This window comes from Callorhinchus milii, unplaced genomic scaffold, assembly GCF_018977255.1.
Source record: "Callorhinchus milii isolate IMCB2004 unplaced genomic scaffold, IMCB_Cmil_1.0 Scaffold1, whole genome shotgun sequence".
Classification (NCBI taxonomy): Eukaryota; Metazoa; Chordata; class Chondrichthyes; order Chimaeriformes; family Callorhinchidae; genus Callorhinchus; species Callorhinchus milii.
Window position 1 is genome coordinate 73,135,345 of NW_024704742.1, and position 16,313 is coordinate 73,151,657.

Sequence of the window (16,313 nt, forward strand, 5' to 3'; positions counted from 1 at the left end):
GTCAGCAAATTCTTAGAGAGCCTATTATTTAGAATGCACAAGATAGATGATGATAGGGATAAGCAATGGATAAGAACAAAATACTTATTGTTTGGATATACATTATGATCAAAGTCCAATATTGCATAAGTACCAAGTCATATAGGTCGTCCGCACAGGTAACAAATTTACTATTGACTGTTGCTTAACCTGTATAAATCAGCAGTTAAACTGCAATTAGAGTATTGTGTCCAGCTTTGGTCAACTTGTAACTTCAGAAAATATATCGTGGACAGAGGATACGGAGTAGAATTCCTGGGATGACATTGGTTTGACCTATGAGCAAAGACTGGAGGAACTGGGCTTATTTTTACTAGAACAAAGTTGAGGGGAGATCTGATATAGGTCTAAAATTTTGAGGGGTTTTGATTGTGTAGATTGGGAGAAATTACTTCTTTAGAATACAAGCAGGGCACCCAATGGACAAAACCTCCATTCTTTTCAATGAAAGAAGACGTAAAATTTATTTACAAAGCTAAAAATAATTGATCAAACTTCTTTATCAATTCCAAAACATTCAAATGATATTGAAGTATATAAGTGCAATTTGTTGTTTAGTTGAAGTTCTGGGCTTGAAGGGTACAAGTTTAGCATGTGAATTAAAGAGGAACTGAAGTCTAGAGGAAGTTGATTTGGCACAAATAACTTTCACTAGATGTGAAAAAAACATTATGAATAACATTTACCTTATAGTGATAATTCCTAATTTTTATATAATATTACACTTCATGATCGGGGTAGGAACCAGCCCAGAATTGTCAGTTATTCCTGGTAGCAATAAAATAATGCTATTTTTGTACCTGAGGACAAAGCCATTTCACCCTCACTATTTAGAGTGGTACAGGAATCCAGGTCCATACTGCTATATCAATATTATTTTGAATAAGTTAGGAAAAATTAACACACATTTGGAGATTTATCCATGATAAAATACGGTGGTAGGTTTCAAAATAATTGGTCAATCATTCTGCTCTTAAAGAGCATAATGAGAGAGAAGGGAATAAAACCACGTTTGCCTACAAAATACAGTCATTTCATTTTGCAGTATACTATGTGAAGCTCTTTGCGATGTCCTCCTGAACTGAAAGGCAGTATATCAAATACAAGGATTATTAATTATTATTACGATTAAAAGTTATGGAAGGGGAAGGTAGGGAAAGGGATAAGGAAGGGTGGCGGCTCATAGAGTAAACACATTGGCATTGACTACCATGTTCAAGTGACGTGTTTCGGTACTGTAGATTTTATGCAACATCAAAAATTCTGCTTTTAAAAGTCCCACATCATCAAGGTGGTATTACACCATAGTCCAAGTATATTTCACACTGTCCAAGACCCGATTTATACATAACTTTTAGCAATGAGTTACTGACAAACCTGCAATGATTCACTGTCAAACATGCAACATAAATGCAACATTAGTCCAGTGAAGGATTATTCTACCTCCATGTGCCTAGCTTGATGATATTTTGCATCATTATCCAGTAAATTTAGAATATGGAACGGCCTATAATAATAATAATCCTTGCATTTGATATAGCGCTTTTCACGTCAGGAGGACGTCCCAAAGCGCTTCACAGAACACACTGTGTTCTGGCCTAATTCTGGCCTAATGCTGAAACAATTGATTGCTACGTTTCGCCCACAAAATATACAGTCAATTCCCTTTACAGTACATTCTTTGAAGCGCTTTGAGCTGTCTCTACGTGATAAGGTGCTATATCAAATGCAAGGATTATTATTATAACAAAATGATCACCTACCAAATCTTGTCAGTACAATGCACAAGTTACTGTTTATAGTAACTACAGTAAGTTACTGTTTATAGTAACTATAGTAAGTTACTGTTTATACTGTTTATAGAACGGAGCTCCTAGCAGTCTGCTCTTGTACCACTTGAAAAAAGGTAGATTTTTCCTGAAACCCTTAATTCTGAATTCAAAAAACATTCACTTTTTAATTTCTTACCATAATTCCCAATTCATCACACAGATTGTAGAATTCATCTTGTTCATATACTCCTCCTCCCCAAACCCTCAGTGTATTCATATTGGCATCCACTACTGACTGCAGCAAATTTCGTAAACTGTGAATCACACAAACAAGTATAGAATGTTAAAAATAATGAACCAAAGATAGAACATCCAAAAAAAAATAAAACCACAATCGCAATACTCAGAACAATATCAGCTGTTGTGAATTGTTCTGCGTGTTTAGAAGTCTTTCTGAGCTGATGTGACTGACAGCTCATTAAAGTTCAATCAAGCAAAATGTCCTTCAAACACCATCAATTTAGAAATATTTTCTATTGCCAATAACCTGATCTCTGGCCTACAAATATTTAAATTACAGAATCAGTCAATTAATTAGGACTTAGTTTTCATTGCTGGACAAACAACAAAGTTAGGCAAATTAAATCAAACAAAGAGTAAACAGCATAAGTAAACAGCATTGTGGAGTCCTGTAACTTAGTGGTTAGAGCACTCGGACTACCTTAGAAAGGCCATAAACTTTACATAAGACAACTTATAAACTGGCCTGTGGTCACCTTCCCTTCCATTGGTAAAATAATACCAGCCTTTCACCAATTCCAGGATTTATCAATAAAGGCAAACCTTTCATTATCTATAGCAACCAACTTTAACTGATACAAGCAGAAGGAAACTATAAAAGGAGAAAGTTGTGTGGTGCACAAGTTCAGGATCCAAGACACTTTCGTGGAGTCCTGTAGCTCAGTGGTTAGAGCACTCGCTTTGCAAGTGAGAGACCTGAGTTCAATTCCAGGCAGAGGGCGAAACCTTGGGCAAGTTTCCTTACTCCACACAGAGCCTAATAATAATCCCTCCAAAACCAAAAACAATAATAAATTGGTCATTTTCAATCTACGACTGTTTGTGGGACACTGCTGTGCGCAATTGGCTGCTGCATTCACCCACAAATATACAGTCAATTCACTTTACAGTGTGTTCTGTGAAGCGCTTTGGGACGTCCTCCTGATGTGAAAAGCGCTATATCAAATGCAAGTATTATTATTATTATAATTATATAATTTATTTTGTAACCACTTTTAGCATATAGTACTAAATCCCTTTTATGGTTCTGTTTAATTTAAAAAAAGTTTTAGGAACATTATTAAACTGCATTTGCAATTTCTTCATTTTAGCATTCTATTGAAACCTAACACAAATAATTCCACCTATATGGATTAACAAAGGTGATGTCAAAGTAGTATTTTTAAAGCACGTTGCCTTGTGTGCTGTGCCTGTCGTAGTTTGGAAAATTAAAAATGTAAATGTGCATGATAAATCATGACACTTATAACACAGTAATTGAATTTTAAAATTTGGGTTTTTGCCATAAAACTTTCCAATAAAGATTAAGCATTTTGAAAATGTCTGGAATTACCTCTAACTGGCTGAAATTTAATTAAAAATTGGTAAGACTAAACTGGCCCCAGCCTTGCCATAGAAAGCAGAAAATTAGACATGGCCCCTTCCTTCACATCCCTCTTCAGCACCCTCTTGTTGTGCATGAGTTGTAGATGGTGGGGAGAGGTCAGGCTCAACTGTGACACCCTCTACAGTAGCTTGCTGGCACTCACAGAAAAAACTCGCACATGAACAAAGCCCGGATTCCCGAGAGCAACCAACACCTGTGGAACCACCCTCCAGCAAGAGGAGGTTGGGACAGGAGCAGAGAGGCACGTGCCAATGGGGAGAAAATTAGAAAAATAAACAGACACTAAATTTACAATATATACTAAGGATCATTTAGAGCAGACACTATTATTGTTAGATGTTGTTTATATGTATTTAAAGCTAGAAGCAACTCAAGACCCAGGAGCAATTTACTAAAACAGGAGAATCCTCCACACATTGCTGGATTTAGGGCTACATCAGCACTGTGGGAAGCCATGGATGAATAACATTTCTTCACAATAAGTTTTGGACATAATTATTTTAAGATACATTCCTGATATAATTCTCGCGTCCTCGTACTACATACATATCTTTGTAGCTCTTCATTTCATTGTTTCCAAAATTATTGTTTCAATATGCTCTCTGCAATGGCCTCTGATTATAAGAATGAAGAGCATACAAAGTAGGTATTCTTCCTTTTTTTCTAAATGTCTTCCACACACTACTGAAGACTGGCCAAGTTTATCAACAATTCAATGAATATCAGATTTAAATTTATAAAAACACATACGGTTAGTTTCACTAACATGTTAGCAGATCTGCAGTTGTATTGGGGGCAGGGAGACAAACAGGATATCAGTCAGACAGTGTCCTTGCAGAGAATGACCTAATAACTATGAAATATGCAAAACATTTACGAAAGTGAACAGTACATGTGGCATGCAAAATCCTGAGCTAGTTTTATTAAAAGCTAACCTTAATTATTTTATTTACTGATGTTGATGAATCCATCCATTGTAATTTTTTAAACAAAACCTACACATCAGATGTCACTCTGTCCTGGAAGGCATCTGCAGGAATCCAGTTTGAACCTTTCATGAATATTGGAACTCCATTGATCCTAAAATAAAAGCTTAGTCCAGGAGATCCCGTGATAGACTCTTGTACCAACTCTACTGTCCTAAAATAGACCTGTTGAAATCATAAGGCAACAAATTCTTTGGTCAGGGAATCGGGTTATAAAAATAATAATATACAGTCACTTCAATTTTCATTTCAGACACAGGGAGGAGGAAACAAGTCAGAGAGGTAGCAGAATAGCAGAAAACCCACCCGCTGTTAATCTAGCCATTAAAATGTGGTTTTCTTTGTGGTTGCTTTTTGCTCATTCACAATTGGGCCCTTCATGATGTTGATATGGTTCCAAGTTCTAAGAAACGTATGGAAATCACACCTCTAACATGGTATTAGAGGAATAGCATATTAGAGGGAATGAATAGTTTCCCGGCTTCACTTTTTACTCTAACGGCACTCCCTATATGAACCCCTCCAATTTGGTTTCCATGCTGCCCACAGTCCAGACTGCTCTAGTCAAAGTCAGAAATGATATTCTGTTCATCTGTGACCAGGGGTCTCTCTGCCTCCTCGTCCTTCTTGACCTCTCTGACATCGTCGACCAGTCTAATTTCTCCTCCTTTTCTCTCAGCTCTATCTTCATAGTTCTGTCCTTTCCTGGTTTCAATCTTATCGTTCCCATCGATACTTTGTATCTGCCAGCGGCTTCTCTTCCAGCCCCCCATCGTCACGTGTGGCGTACCTCAGGGCTCTGTTTTTGGTCCCACTCGCACATGATCCCACTCAGTGATGTAATCCGCAGACAGGGTTAACTTTCACATGTAAGCAGAGGACACCCAACTCTATCTCTGCTGCTACTCTCAATCTTAGGAACACTGTTGTCCTGACGGATTGCCTGTCGGGCATCAAGTCCTGGATGAGAGCTAACTTTCTCCAGATGTATGTCGATAAGACAGAGATGCTCCTGCTTGGCTCTCTTCAGTGCCTTCTCACTTCAGGCACTCACAGCTTCATTATTAATGGATGCACACTCCACTTCACAGAGCCAGTAAGGAACCTCGGTGTCTTGTTCGACCCTTAATTGTCCTTTAAACTCCACATCCATGGCTTGACCCGTTCAGCCTCAATTCTCCCCCCCCCAACCCCCTCTCTATGCTTTCTCTCTTTTTGTTTTTCTCTCCCCCTCTCTCAATCACTATCACTGTACAGCCGTCTCTCTCCTCTCACACACTCTCTGTATAGCCGTCTCTCTCCTCTCACATTCTTTCCCCCCCACTCTCAATCACTCTCAACCCCCTCTCCTCTCTCATACACACTCTCTCCCTCTCTCAATGACTCTCTCTGCTCTCTCCCCCTCCCTCTCACAATCTCTCTCTCAGTCTCACCTTCCCTCCCCTCGCTCATATACTATCTCCCCCTCTTAATAACTCTTTCCCCCTCTCAGATTCTCTCTCACACAATCACTCCATCTCCCCTCTCACACACTCTCTCTCTCCCTCTCTGTCTGTCTCTCCTTTTCTCACCTCACTCTCTCACACACACAAACACACACACACACACACACAATGTGCATTCGATATAGCACCTCATTCAATCACTCTCTATAACCTCTCCCCTTCCCCCTATCTCCCCCTCCCACCTTCTGAATCCCTCTCTCCCCTAATCAGCCGCGCAGTTCACGGTGGATAAGGAAAACACACTTGTCTGCCTGACAGACTGCAGTGACGCTAGTACTATTTTCACTCTCCACACTGCATCCCTTCCAACCCCCGGCTCTTGCCGTTGTCAAGGGAGAATGTTCACCAGGGAGGGAGTGGACATTGGAATGTTGGAAATGGTCTTGGGATGGATAAAATCACCCGCCAGGCCGGCACCACTTGTGGGCCACCAGTTGGACCATGCTGTTTTACAGTAAGATGATCTAAAGCGCTTTGAGACATATTGACAACATGAAAGGTGCTATATCGAATGCAAGAATTATTATTATTATTGTTTTAACTTCAGAAATTATTTCAGTAAAACTACTGACCTTAATGAACTTTTCAATACGATGCTTTCCTTTGATTGTGAAAGTGACACTCATGTTGTAGCCAGTCTGATTGCCATGACCATTGGGCCACCAAAGATCAATAGAAGTACTCTGAAAAACAAAGTGCAAAACATAAAATAAATCTTAGTGATGAATATATTGTTTTTGCACATGCTTTTCTATAGATGAGTGGATAACAGAAGATACTCTTCCAATTACACTATTTACAAGTGTAAATATTGCCCAGAGATTTTCTACCTGCCTTTGTCCTCGGAAAGTCAGTATTATCCACAAATCCATCAGATAATATCACTGGAAATCATTGCTGGTTTCCGATGGGGGAGGTGAGGTGGGAATAAAAATGCAGATCCATGTCCTTTTGAAATTCTGTGATATGATCTCTTTAAAGTAACTCATAAGCATTTAACAGTTGGCTAAATTTCTTCAAAGGCTAATAAACTAAGGTTAGTTTAGCAGCAAAGAGATGAATCTTTCTTCTCCATTTCCGCCTGGTAGAAAGGAGGTATAGAAGAACTGCATTACCACCTTCTGTTATTAAAAATAATAACCCTTTCAGTTCATAGAGCACCTTATCACATCACCAAGATATCTAAAAGTTCTTCACAGAATTTTACTGTTTATTTGTAGGAGAACACATCAGCCAATTTGTGCACAGAAATGCTGGGTTTTGTGCACATAAGATGACCAATTATATCGGCTGGGCTGACATGATAAATGCTTGATCTCATTAACAGCCAAGAATCAGTTCTCTAGGTGAAAAACTTAAAAGTCATAATAACCCCAGAAGGAAGGTCAAGAGACTAAGGGGTGTTTCCTTTGTGGTGCTGAAGACAGGAGTTATGAAGCGTACAATTACAAGATCTCATAACCTAGGCTGAAACTCTAGTCCAATACTGAAGGAGTGATGCATTGTTAAGAGCTAGAGTACTTTAATCCATTAAATTTAGGTCCTGCCTTCAATTCTGGTGAGTCAGATATTTTTTCAAAGATCCCATGATGTTATTTGAAAGAACAGTTTTTCAGTGTTCTCGTCAATAGTCTTTGCTCATCCAAACTTAGTAAAACATTTCCGTGTTTCGCCCACAAAATATACAATTCACTTTACAGTATATTCTGGGAAGCGCTTTGAGACGTCTCGAAGACATAAGGCACTATACCAAATGCAAGGATTAATTTTATTTAACTTTGGTCATTCAACTCATTACATATGTGGGATGCTGCTGACTCAGACCAGATGCCATGTTTACCCACATAACAATCAATACACTTCAAATGTAACTCATCGTGTGAGGATTGAGATGCTTTTATGTATGCAGTTAGGAGATATATCAAACACAAATGCTTTTTAAGCATCTGNAAAAAAAACTCTCACCTGATTTATGTTCAGCTGCACTTTATTACGGCTCTCTCCGGGCTGAAGAACTACTTTGTAGGTATTTTGTATGTGTAAGGAGAGAATGCTAACAGTCAAATCACCTTTGATCATCTTTGAATAACTAACGTCAAAAAAGGTCTCTGTCTCCACTGACCATTGCTGGGTTTCCTGATCTACAAATTAAGAGAGATACATAACACTGTCATTCTGTCATTGCTTTATTTACTCACCCATTTTTCAAACACTTTGCCTGTACTTGAAAACAGAAAGATCAAAATCTGTTACATAAACAAAGCAGGAGTAAAAGGGTCTATTCTTTGCTGAGAATATCGAGAACAATATTTACTGAGAACACTTGGTTTGCAAGTGTTACGCTCCAAAGGCTGCAAATCTGATGGCAGACAGACCCACAGCAAATCAGAAACTGTTTTTAGATCAAAGATCTTGATTGGTTTAAAATAGTTTACAAGCTAATAAATGCCACCTGGACACAATTGGCAATATAAATACTGCTTTCAACAAGACAAGGTGCTGGAAAGATGTTGGAGGGAATTCAATAAGTCAAAGCTCATAGCAGAGATGAGAATTTGAGGATTAGAGATTATTAGGCTGATATTCAATGAAAGGATGAGTCATAAACCTGTGAATTATAGAATGGTTATATCAAGATCAGTAATAGGGAAATTATTTAAAATCATTACCCAAGATACAATCACTGTTTATCTGAAGAGCAGAGGTCGTAAAGAATAATTGACAATAATAAATTGTCCTTCATAAATCTGCTGCAATTCTGTGAGTCAATTAAATTCACCTAGAGCCTCCACTCAACATCTCTAACAGTTTTAAAAGGAACGTTTTCAATGAAATTAAAATTTCTTTTCCAATGCATCCTTTTTAAAAATTCGTAAACAAAATTTAAATATTAAAATTTAATACTGGAACTCTGATTGTGAGACACACAGCAAAACACTTTAGGATTTGTTTAAACATATCAAACATAAGAAGTATATTCAATGGCAATGCCTAAATTATACAATAAAATTGTAATGTCAACACACACCATAAATAGAAGTTGCAGTGAGATGTGTTAGGTGGCAGACATTGAACGTTTCGATTCTTATATCTTTCCAGATGCCTTGTGTAGGAAAGGATGGACCCCAGTCCCAGCTGAAAGAACACTGCTCCTAGAAATTAATATACAGAATTGCACCACATTATTATTTTCTTCCATTATATGCTAAATTATCAAACTTCAAGATTTTTATGGAGATTTATCTGTGAAGAAACATACAGTACATCCCCTTACTTTATCAGTCACCGGAATTTTTGAAAAGGGAGTTGGCAGCAACGTAATGGCTCTGGCTTGTATTCTTTATCCTATCCATTCAATCTAAACTCCACATGAGCCCTTTCCTATTAGCCCTGTTACCACCACTTTCTGATTGTATTCCCAGCTTCACCCAAAATATAGAAAATATATTTCTACTTGCAAAGTTCATTTTTAACCGTGCAGGTGCTTTCAATCTTTATTTATGCCAAATGTTCCCATGTGAAAAATGATACAGCAGATGGTGGACAGGGTCCAAGTAGCTGAAACATTCATCTATCATTGCACTTTAAAGATATAGCCACTTTGAAGTTAGACATCCTGGTCCAAAGTGTTCAGAAAACTACAGACCACTGCAGATTTCCAAAATTACTACCCTCAACATAAAGATTTGCCTATTAACACTTTCTGTTTCAATTGCTAGTTACATTCAATTCAATTTATTAATTTCTTGCTATTAACTTTAATACTTATTGAAAAATCAGCCAATTCCTCTAGATAATTTAATTAATTTGTCAATTTGCAATAGATTTATGAGGGACAAACTATTATAATTTTTGTTATAATTTCTCTACTAGATATTGGGCTAACCAGTCTACAAAATTTACAGGTTGTTGAATATCAGAACAATAATCTCTATCCTCCCCTTAGGAAATTCTAAAAATACTGCAACAAATCCTTTATTTCCTCTTTCGTTCCCTTAAGGATTTGGGATATATGCACCTTGTTTCGTGTGCCTTCATGTGCCTTCATTTTTGTGACAATACAAAAATCTGAAAGCAGGAACAACTTAATTACCAGAGTTAAAATGTGTTTCCTTAATGTCCACATCAGATTTTAAATGTAATTTTTTTAAAATTTACTCTCTCATAATCTGCTGCAAACATGCAATGTACACTACTAATTTGGTAAATGTTTTCCCCTTCTCTCTGAATTACAAAGAAATCAACACTGACAGTTAAGTCTTTCAGATGAGTTGTTAAACTAAGGTCCAGTCTGTTCAGGTGGACATTAAACATTTTGTGGCACAATTCGAAAAAGAGAAGGGAGTTTCTCCTGGTTTCCGGGCCAAAGATTCCCCAGATAAAATTAGTTATTCATTCCTTGGCTGTGTGCAACATCGCTGTGTACATATTGGCTACTGTGTACACTGTGTAGACTGTCACTACACTTTACAGTAAATCCTCTGAAGCGCTTTCAGATGTATCAACAACAATTGTACTCTGTCAAACGCCAGGATTGATATTATTAAGTAAAAGAGCAAATAAGATGCCAGGAAAGTTTACATTCTTCATATAATCCACGGCTGGGTTGTGACATTTGTTTACACTGATGATATAGAATTCACTAGCCTGCTGCCAAGATGTTTATAAGCAGAACAAAATTAATAAGAACTTTTGATAGTAGGTATTTCAATGATAAGAATTTAAGCGGTTACTCACAGTTCTGTCAAAATTAATCGTAAAATCTGTGAAAATAATTGCTTAATGCTGCAATTCCTACATGTTTACAATTCTTTCCAAATCATTTTTGCCATTTTAAATTTACAACAACAACAACTTGCACTTATGTAGTGCCCTCCACGCAGGATAGCGTCTCAGAGCACTTAAAAATGATGGAGCATGGTCAAAGAGGATTTACAATTTTACAGCAATTTCTATTCTAACAATGAAGGTTATACTGCAGAAACTAAACAACTATATAAGTAGAACACAGTATAGATAACTACTTTTAAGTATGAATCAAGGCATTTATGAATCTGACATTGAGATTGTGGTAGCAGACAGTTCTCAGCTATAGTCTCTATAGTTTTGTTTAGCTAAAATACCTACAACAAGAGACCTTTTACACAATACAATAGTACAATACAATACTATATAACATTCTTCCTCATTCACCTGAACTGGCAAATACAATGAGGATTTTGCAGTCATCTGATAAGAGAGGTGAAAACTGCAGACTAGTTTCAGGGCCAAAGGTAGCTGCAATAACAATTTAAGTAAATAATTAGGCAATACTCTAATTACAGACAAACGGCAAAATACTGCAGAAGCTGGAAATCTGAAACAAAAACAGAAGTCGCTGGGAACACTCAGCAGGTCAGGCAGTATCTATGGAGAAAGGAAAGTGAGTCAACATCTTCGGTCCACGACCCTTCATCAGAATTTACTCTAATTACAGAAACGTGAACCAGCAAGCAAACAAAAGAGAAGTTAATGTCATAAAGGAGAAATGGACCTTGAATGAGTTAACAACTCAAGTGATAATACCACAAACATAAAGCAGCTGGTCTGAGGTAGTGATAGTCGGCCCATGGAAGCGGAGCTGACTTTCTCACTTCCTCTATGGAACAGACTTTAATTTGGCTACATTATTGTGCACTGTACTGAGAGACCATAGAAGGAAAACGGCAAAAGATTAAAATGTGGGTATGACCTTGGAGCTTCAAGTGAAACCCAGTGACTGGTGCAGATAGCAGCTGAATCCAAGATCTACAGTCACTAATGTATAATGTGCACTTGAACTTTCAGGAGAAAAGTATTTCAAAAGTGTGTTATTTACAGGACAATACAATACTCCTATTATAAGTATAATTTTCAGCCTTCACATATAACTGGAAACGCCCACGAGTTAAGAGAAAAAGGAAAAAAATAGATAAAGACATTGCACCTTCCACAAATTATTACACTTGTGCTACCATTTTGGCCAAGTGATCTTCCTCCTTTTCATTACACAGTAAAACTCACAAGTCGTATCAGTTGGGATCATAATATTTACTATGACTTATGCAAAGTACTGGTTATGGCAAACTTGCATAAGTCGTATCATATATGACTTATGTAAAGTTACGTATAAGTTGGATTTTATATGACTAATAAATACATAACAAATACAGTACACAAGTACTGTACTGGCTGGTGAAATTAAGGCAGAGTTTCTGTATCATGTTTAATCCAGGTATATTAAAGCTATGTAGCCCAATCGTTCCATATAGAGTACTGCACAGTACTGTACCTGGTGTGCAGACAACATGTACTGTATAATGAATGGCACAACCAAACAGGTTTAAAAGCAGAACTGTTTTAATAGAATATAACCTTAATTTGTGTTTAGTTGGGGTATCTGAATTGCTTAATGCCATGATGGCTTGTCAAAACTTTGTTTTCCGTACTGGTTCACTGTTCTGTAATGCACACGTGGTCCCTTCAGCATTGCAGCCGGGAAGTGCGCATGCTGTGATGGGTTAAATTAGTCCCTTGATCCCATCCCCACTTCTCTCATCTCCCAGCTCCACTTTCTGGCCCTTCTCCTGTCCGATGTCATCAACCTCTCCTTGTCCACTCGTTCAGTTCCTACCCCCCTAAAAACAGTCGTCATCACCTCCATCCTGAAAAACCTTCCCTGGACCCATCCCTACTCTCCAGCTATCACTCCTTCTCTAACCTCCCATTCCTTTCCAAGATCCTGGAACGAGTCGTCGCCCTCCCAGCTCTGCTCCTTTCTTTCTCGCCATTCCCTCTTTCAACCCCTCCATTCCGGCTTCCGCGCTGCCCACAACACGTAAACAACACTGGTCAAAGTCACTAATGACATTCTGAACATCTGTGATCAGGGCTCCCTCTGCCTCCTTGTCCTCCTCGACCTCTCTACGTCATCAACTCTATCGACCACTCCATCCTCATACACCGCCTCTCCCGCCCTTGCCGGATTTGAATCCTATCTCTTTCACCGTCTCCACTTTGTTACCTCTAAGGGCTTCTCCTCCAGCCCCCGCACTGTCACATCTGGCGTCCCCCAGGACTCTGTCCTTGGCCCTCTCCTCTTTAATATCTACATGCTCCCCCTTGCTAATATCATCCGCAGACATGGGGTCAACTTCCATATGTATGCGGATGACACCCAACCCTATCTTTCTGCCTCCTCCCTCAACTCCAGGACCACTGCTGTGCTGACAGACTGTCTGTCGGACACCAAGTCCTGGATGAGGGCAAATTTCCTACAGTTGAATGTGAACAGGACTGAGGCCCTCCTGATTGGCTCACACCAGCGCCTCAGCACCTCAGGCTCTGGAAACATCAACCTCAATGGTTGCACACTTCAATTCACCAAACTAGTCAGGAACCTCGGTGTCTTGTTCGACCCTCAACTGTCTTTTCTTCACCACATCCAAGTCATGACCCGCTCTGCCTTCCCTCACCTCCGTAACATCGCCCGACTCTGCCACTACCTCACCCCTCAGGCCACTGAAATTCTTGTTCATGCCTTCATCACATCCAGGCTTGCCAATGAAACGCCCTGCTTGTCGGCCTTCCCAACTCCGCCCTCCACACGCTGCAGATAATCCAGAACTCTTCAGCCCGTGTCCTCTCCCGCACCAAACTCCGTGACCCCATCTCCCCCACTCTCGCCCGACTCCATTGGCTCCCTATCCTTCAGAGGATCCAGTTCAAGATCCTGGTCCTCACCTACAAAGCCCTCCATGGCCTCGCCCCACCCTACCTCTGCGATCTCCTAACCCCCTACCAACCCGCCCGCTCCCTCCGCTCAGCGCGCTCTGTCCTGCTCCACGTCCCCCGACCCACCCGCCCCACCATTGGTGAGAGAGCCTTCAGCCACTCTGCCCCCAACCTCTGGAATTCCATCCCCCAATCACTCCGCCTCACCCCCTCCTTCAAGTCCAGCCTCAAAACCCTCCTCTTCGACCGTGCCATCAGCCACCCCCCCTTCCCCTCCCCTCCCTTCTCCTTCCCTGACTCCAGCTCGGGTCTGAAACACTGTCCAGTGCCTTGGGACGTCCTCCCGATGTGAAAGGCACTATATAAATGTAATCTTGTTGTTGTTGTTGTGAATTAGTTTCCACAATTGTTTCGCATGGAGCATGCTACTTCAAGGCTGTAAATGCACATGCAGGGATAGTTCCCCCTCACTAGCTACGTGATCAGAGGGTGCTCTTCCCTCTCTCAACTCCACCCTCCCCACCGCCCCCCCACCCCCACACTGCCATGCGCGATGACATTGATATTACACCTCCGGGAGGGGGAGCGAGGACAGTATTTAGGTGGCATGTGTGTTGTTGCATTTGAAATAGACATAGGAAACAAGGTTTTCACCTGGCAGCCGGTAAGTGCTGTAGCACCAAGTTGGTAGTGAGGTTACGGGTTATGTGGTGGTTAATACAACTAGTACATGTAAATTTAAGTGGATTTAATAGAAAATTGAACGGAATTTGGGTGAATGTACGATTTAGGCAATTATACGATTTATACAGAAAAGACTGACCTGAGGTTTACTGTATTTAGGCCCTATTATGAATGGCTGTCTTAGGACGGTGAAATGTTACTGATCACTACGTGTTGTAACTTTAAGAATGTGTGCTTACAAATTCCCTCAAAGTCACTACAATTTCTTACCCTTAATTCTTTGAGTGACAAAGACTTAAATAACAATGCAACAGAGACATCATCCCTAATCACTCCAAAGAGCACCTAATTTGAAACAGAACAGTGAAGCAAATATGGACAGGACCTCTGAAGGTTGATCATGAACTCCAAAGATAAAGAAAACAACTCCTACAGTAAGGTAATCCAACATTTAGGTAAACTTAGGAGAGACGTTTTCACTCAGAGAAATGCTGGGATGTAAAATACCCTACCAGGTACAGACAGAGTATATTGTGGGTTTCAAGAGGGAAATAATAATATAATAATACAACACAAATTACATTTGTATAGCGCCTTTCACATCAGGAGGATGTTCAATAATCCTTGCATTCAATACAGTACCTTATCACGTCTGCGAGACGTCTCAAAGCGCTTCCCAGAATATACTGTAAAGTAAATTGACTGTATATATTTTGTGGGGGAAACACGGCAGCCAATTATGCACAGCAGTGTCCCACAATCAGTCGTGGATTGAAATAGACAGGTATATGAAAGATAGAGGCTTCAACAAGTATTGGGATAAGTGCAGACTTGATAGGTCAAATGAACTTCTTCTGTGTTGTAAATTTCTAAATGTGTCATCCAAACCAACACTGCTTGGTGAATGCTTATAATGTTCTTAGCTGCTTTACAGCTTTACAGTATTCATAAAAAATCTTCTGCATGTTTGCTCATTCAGTGGCCAAGCTATAAACAGATACAAGTTAAGCACCCCAGGACACTACCCCGGGTGAAGGGCACTTTATAAATGCAAGTTGTTGCTGCTGAAGTTCTGATTTTTCCTAGTTGGTCTTTCTGCACAGCAATGCAAGGTTTGCTCTCTACTAGTCAATTAAATAATCTCATGTTAACAAAAGCTTTAGCTATGCTTTTGTTCCCATAGAAAGCAAACAATACTCTGAATTGAAAACCCCTCTTACTTCAAAAGTTCAATGCCTATGTACCAGTGATATTTTTTCAGTCAAGTAAAAAGAAAACAATTTTCAGCAAAAGTGATGAATATAGTCAAATAATTTCTCTATTCTCATGCAAAATAAGATACTGTTCAAAGTGTCCATCACTGTTGTTTACAAAACCCTCTTGCAAAAATAAACTGCTAGTTTTAAGTCCTACGTGAACTAAAGTGAACTTGCAGTGAACTAAAAGAAAATTCCTGAGCCAGCAGAATTTAAAACTCAGATGCATTCCAATAGATGTGAATTGAACAACTATTGTTGAACCAGGTTTTTCTCTTTGAAATTCAAAGCCTTCAAGATGAGGATATCCTAGATTCTCAAGGTTGGTATTCCACTTATTAGAAAATGTACTTGATCTTGGCAGCATGTTTGAAATTTCCATTATCAGCATATGCCGCTTAGATTAGTTTAAATGACCTCAAAACAGAATAATAATTTCTTGGTATTGATATAGCACCTTATTATGTCATTGAAATGTCTGTGCAACATGAAAGGCGCTATACAAATGTAATTTTTGTTGTTGTGTTTTGTGGAACCTGGCAGTCAATGGACAAAATATCTCCACAAACAGCCATCTAAATAAACAAAATTGCCAACCCACATTATCATATTATCTAATGACAAAGAACTTT

At 39.2% G+C, this 16,313-nt stretch overlaps 1 protein-coding gene across 1 annotated transcript in view; it reads right to left on the reverse strand.

The window, feature by feature from the left end:
• Positions 1 to 16,313, reverse strand: part of manba (mannosidase, beta A, lysosomal) — a 56,231-nt gene that overhangs the window by 29,909 nt on the left and 10,009 nt on the right. The window contains exons 5-9 of the mRNA XM_042338418.1: positions 9,018 to 9,141; positions 7,955 to 8,130; positions 6,562 to 6,672; positions 4,498 to 4,649; positions 2,008 to 2,125 (exon numbers count right to left, since the gene is read on the reverse strand). Of these exons, the coding sequence (XP_042194352.1) occupies positions 2,008 to 2,125; positions 4,498 to 4,649; positions 6,562 to 6,672; positions 7,955 to 8,130; positions 9,018 to 9,141 (681 nt within the window). The remainder of the gene's footprint in view (positions 1 to 2,007; positions 2,126 to 4,497; positions 4,650 to 6,561; positions 6,673 to 7,954; positions 8,131 to 9,017; positions 9,142 to 16,313) is intronic.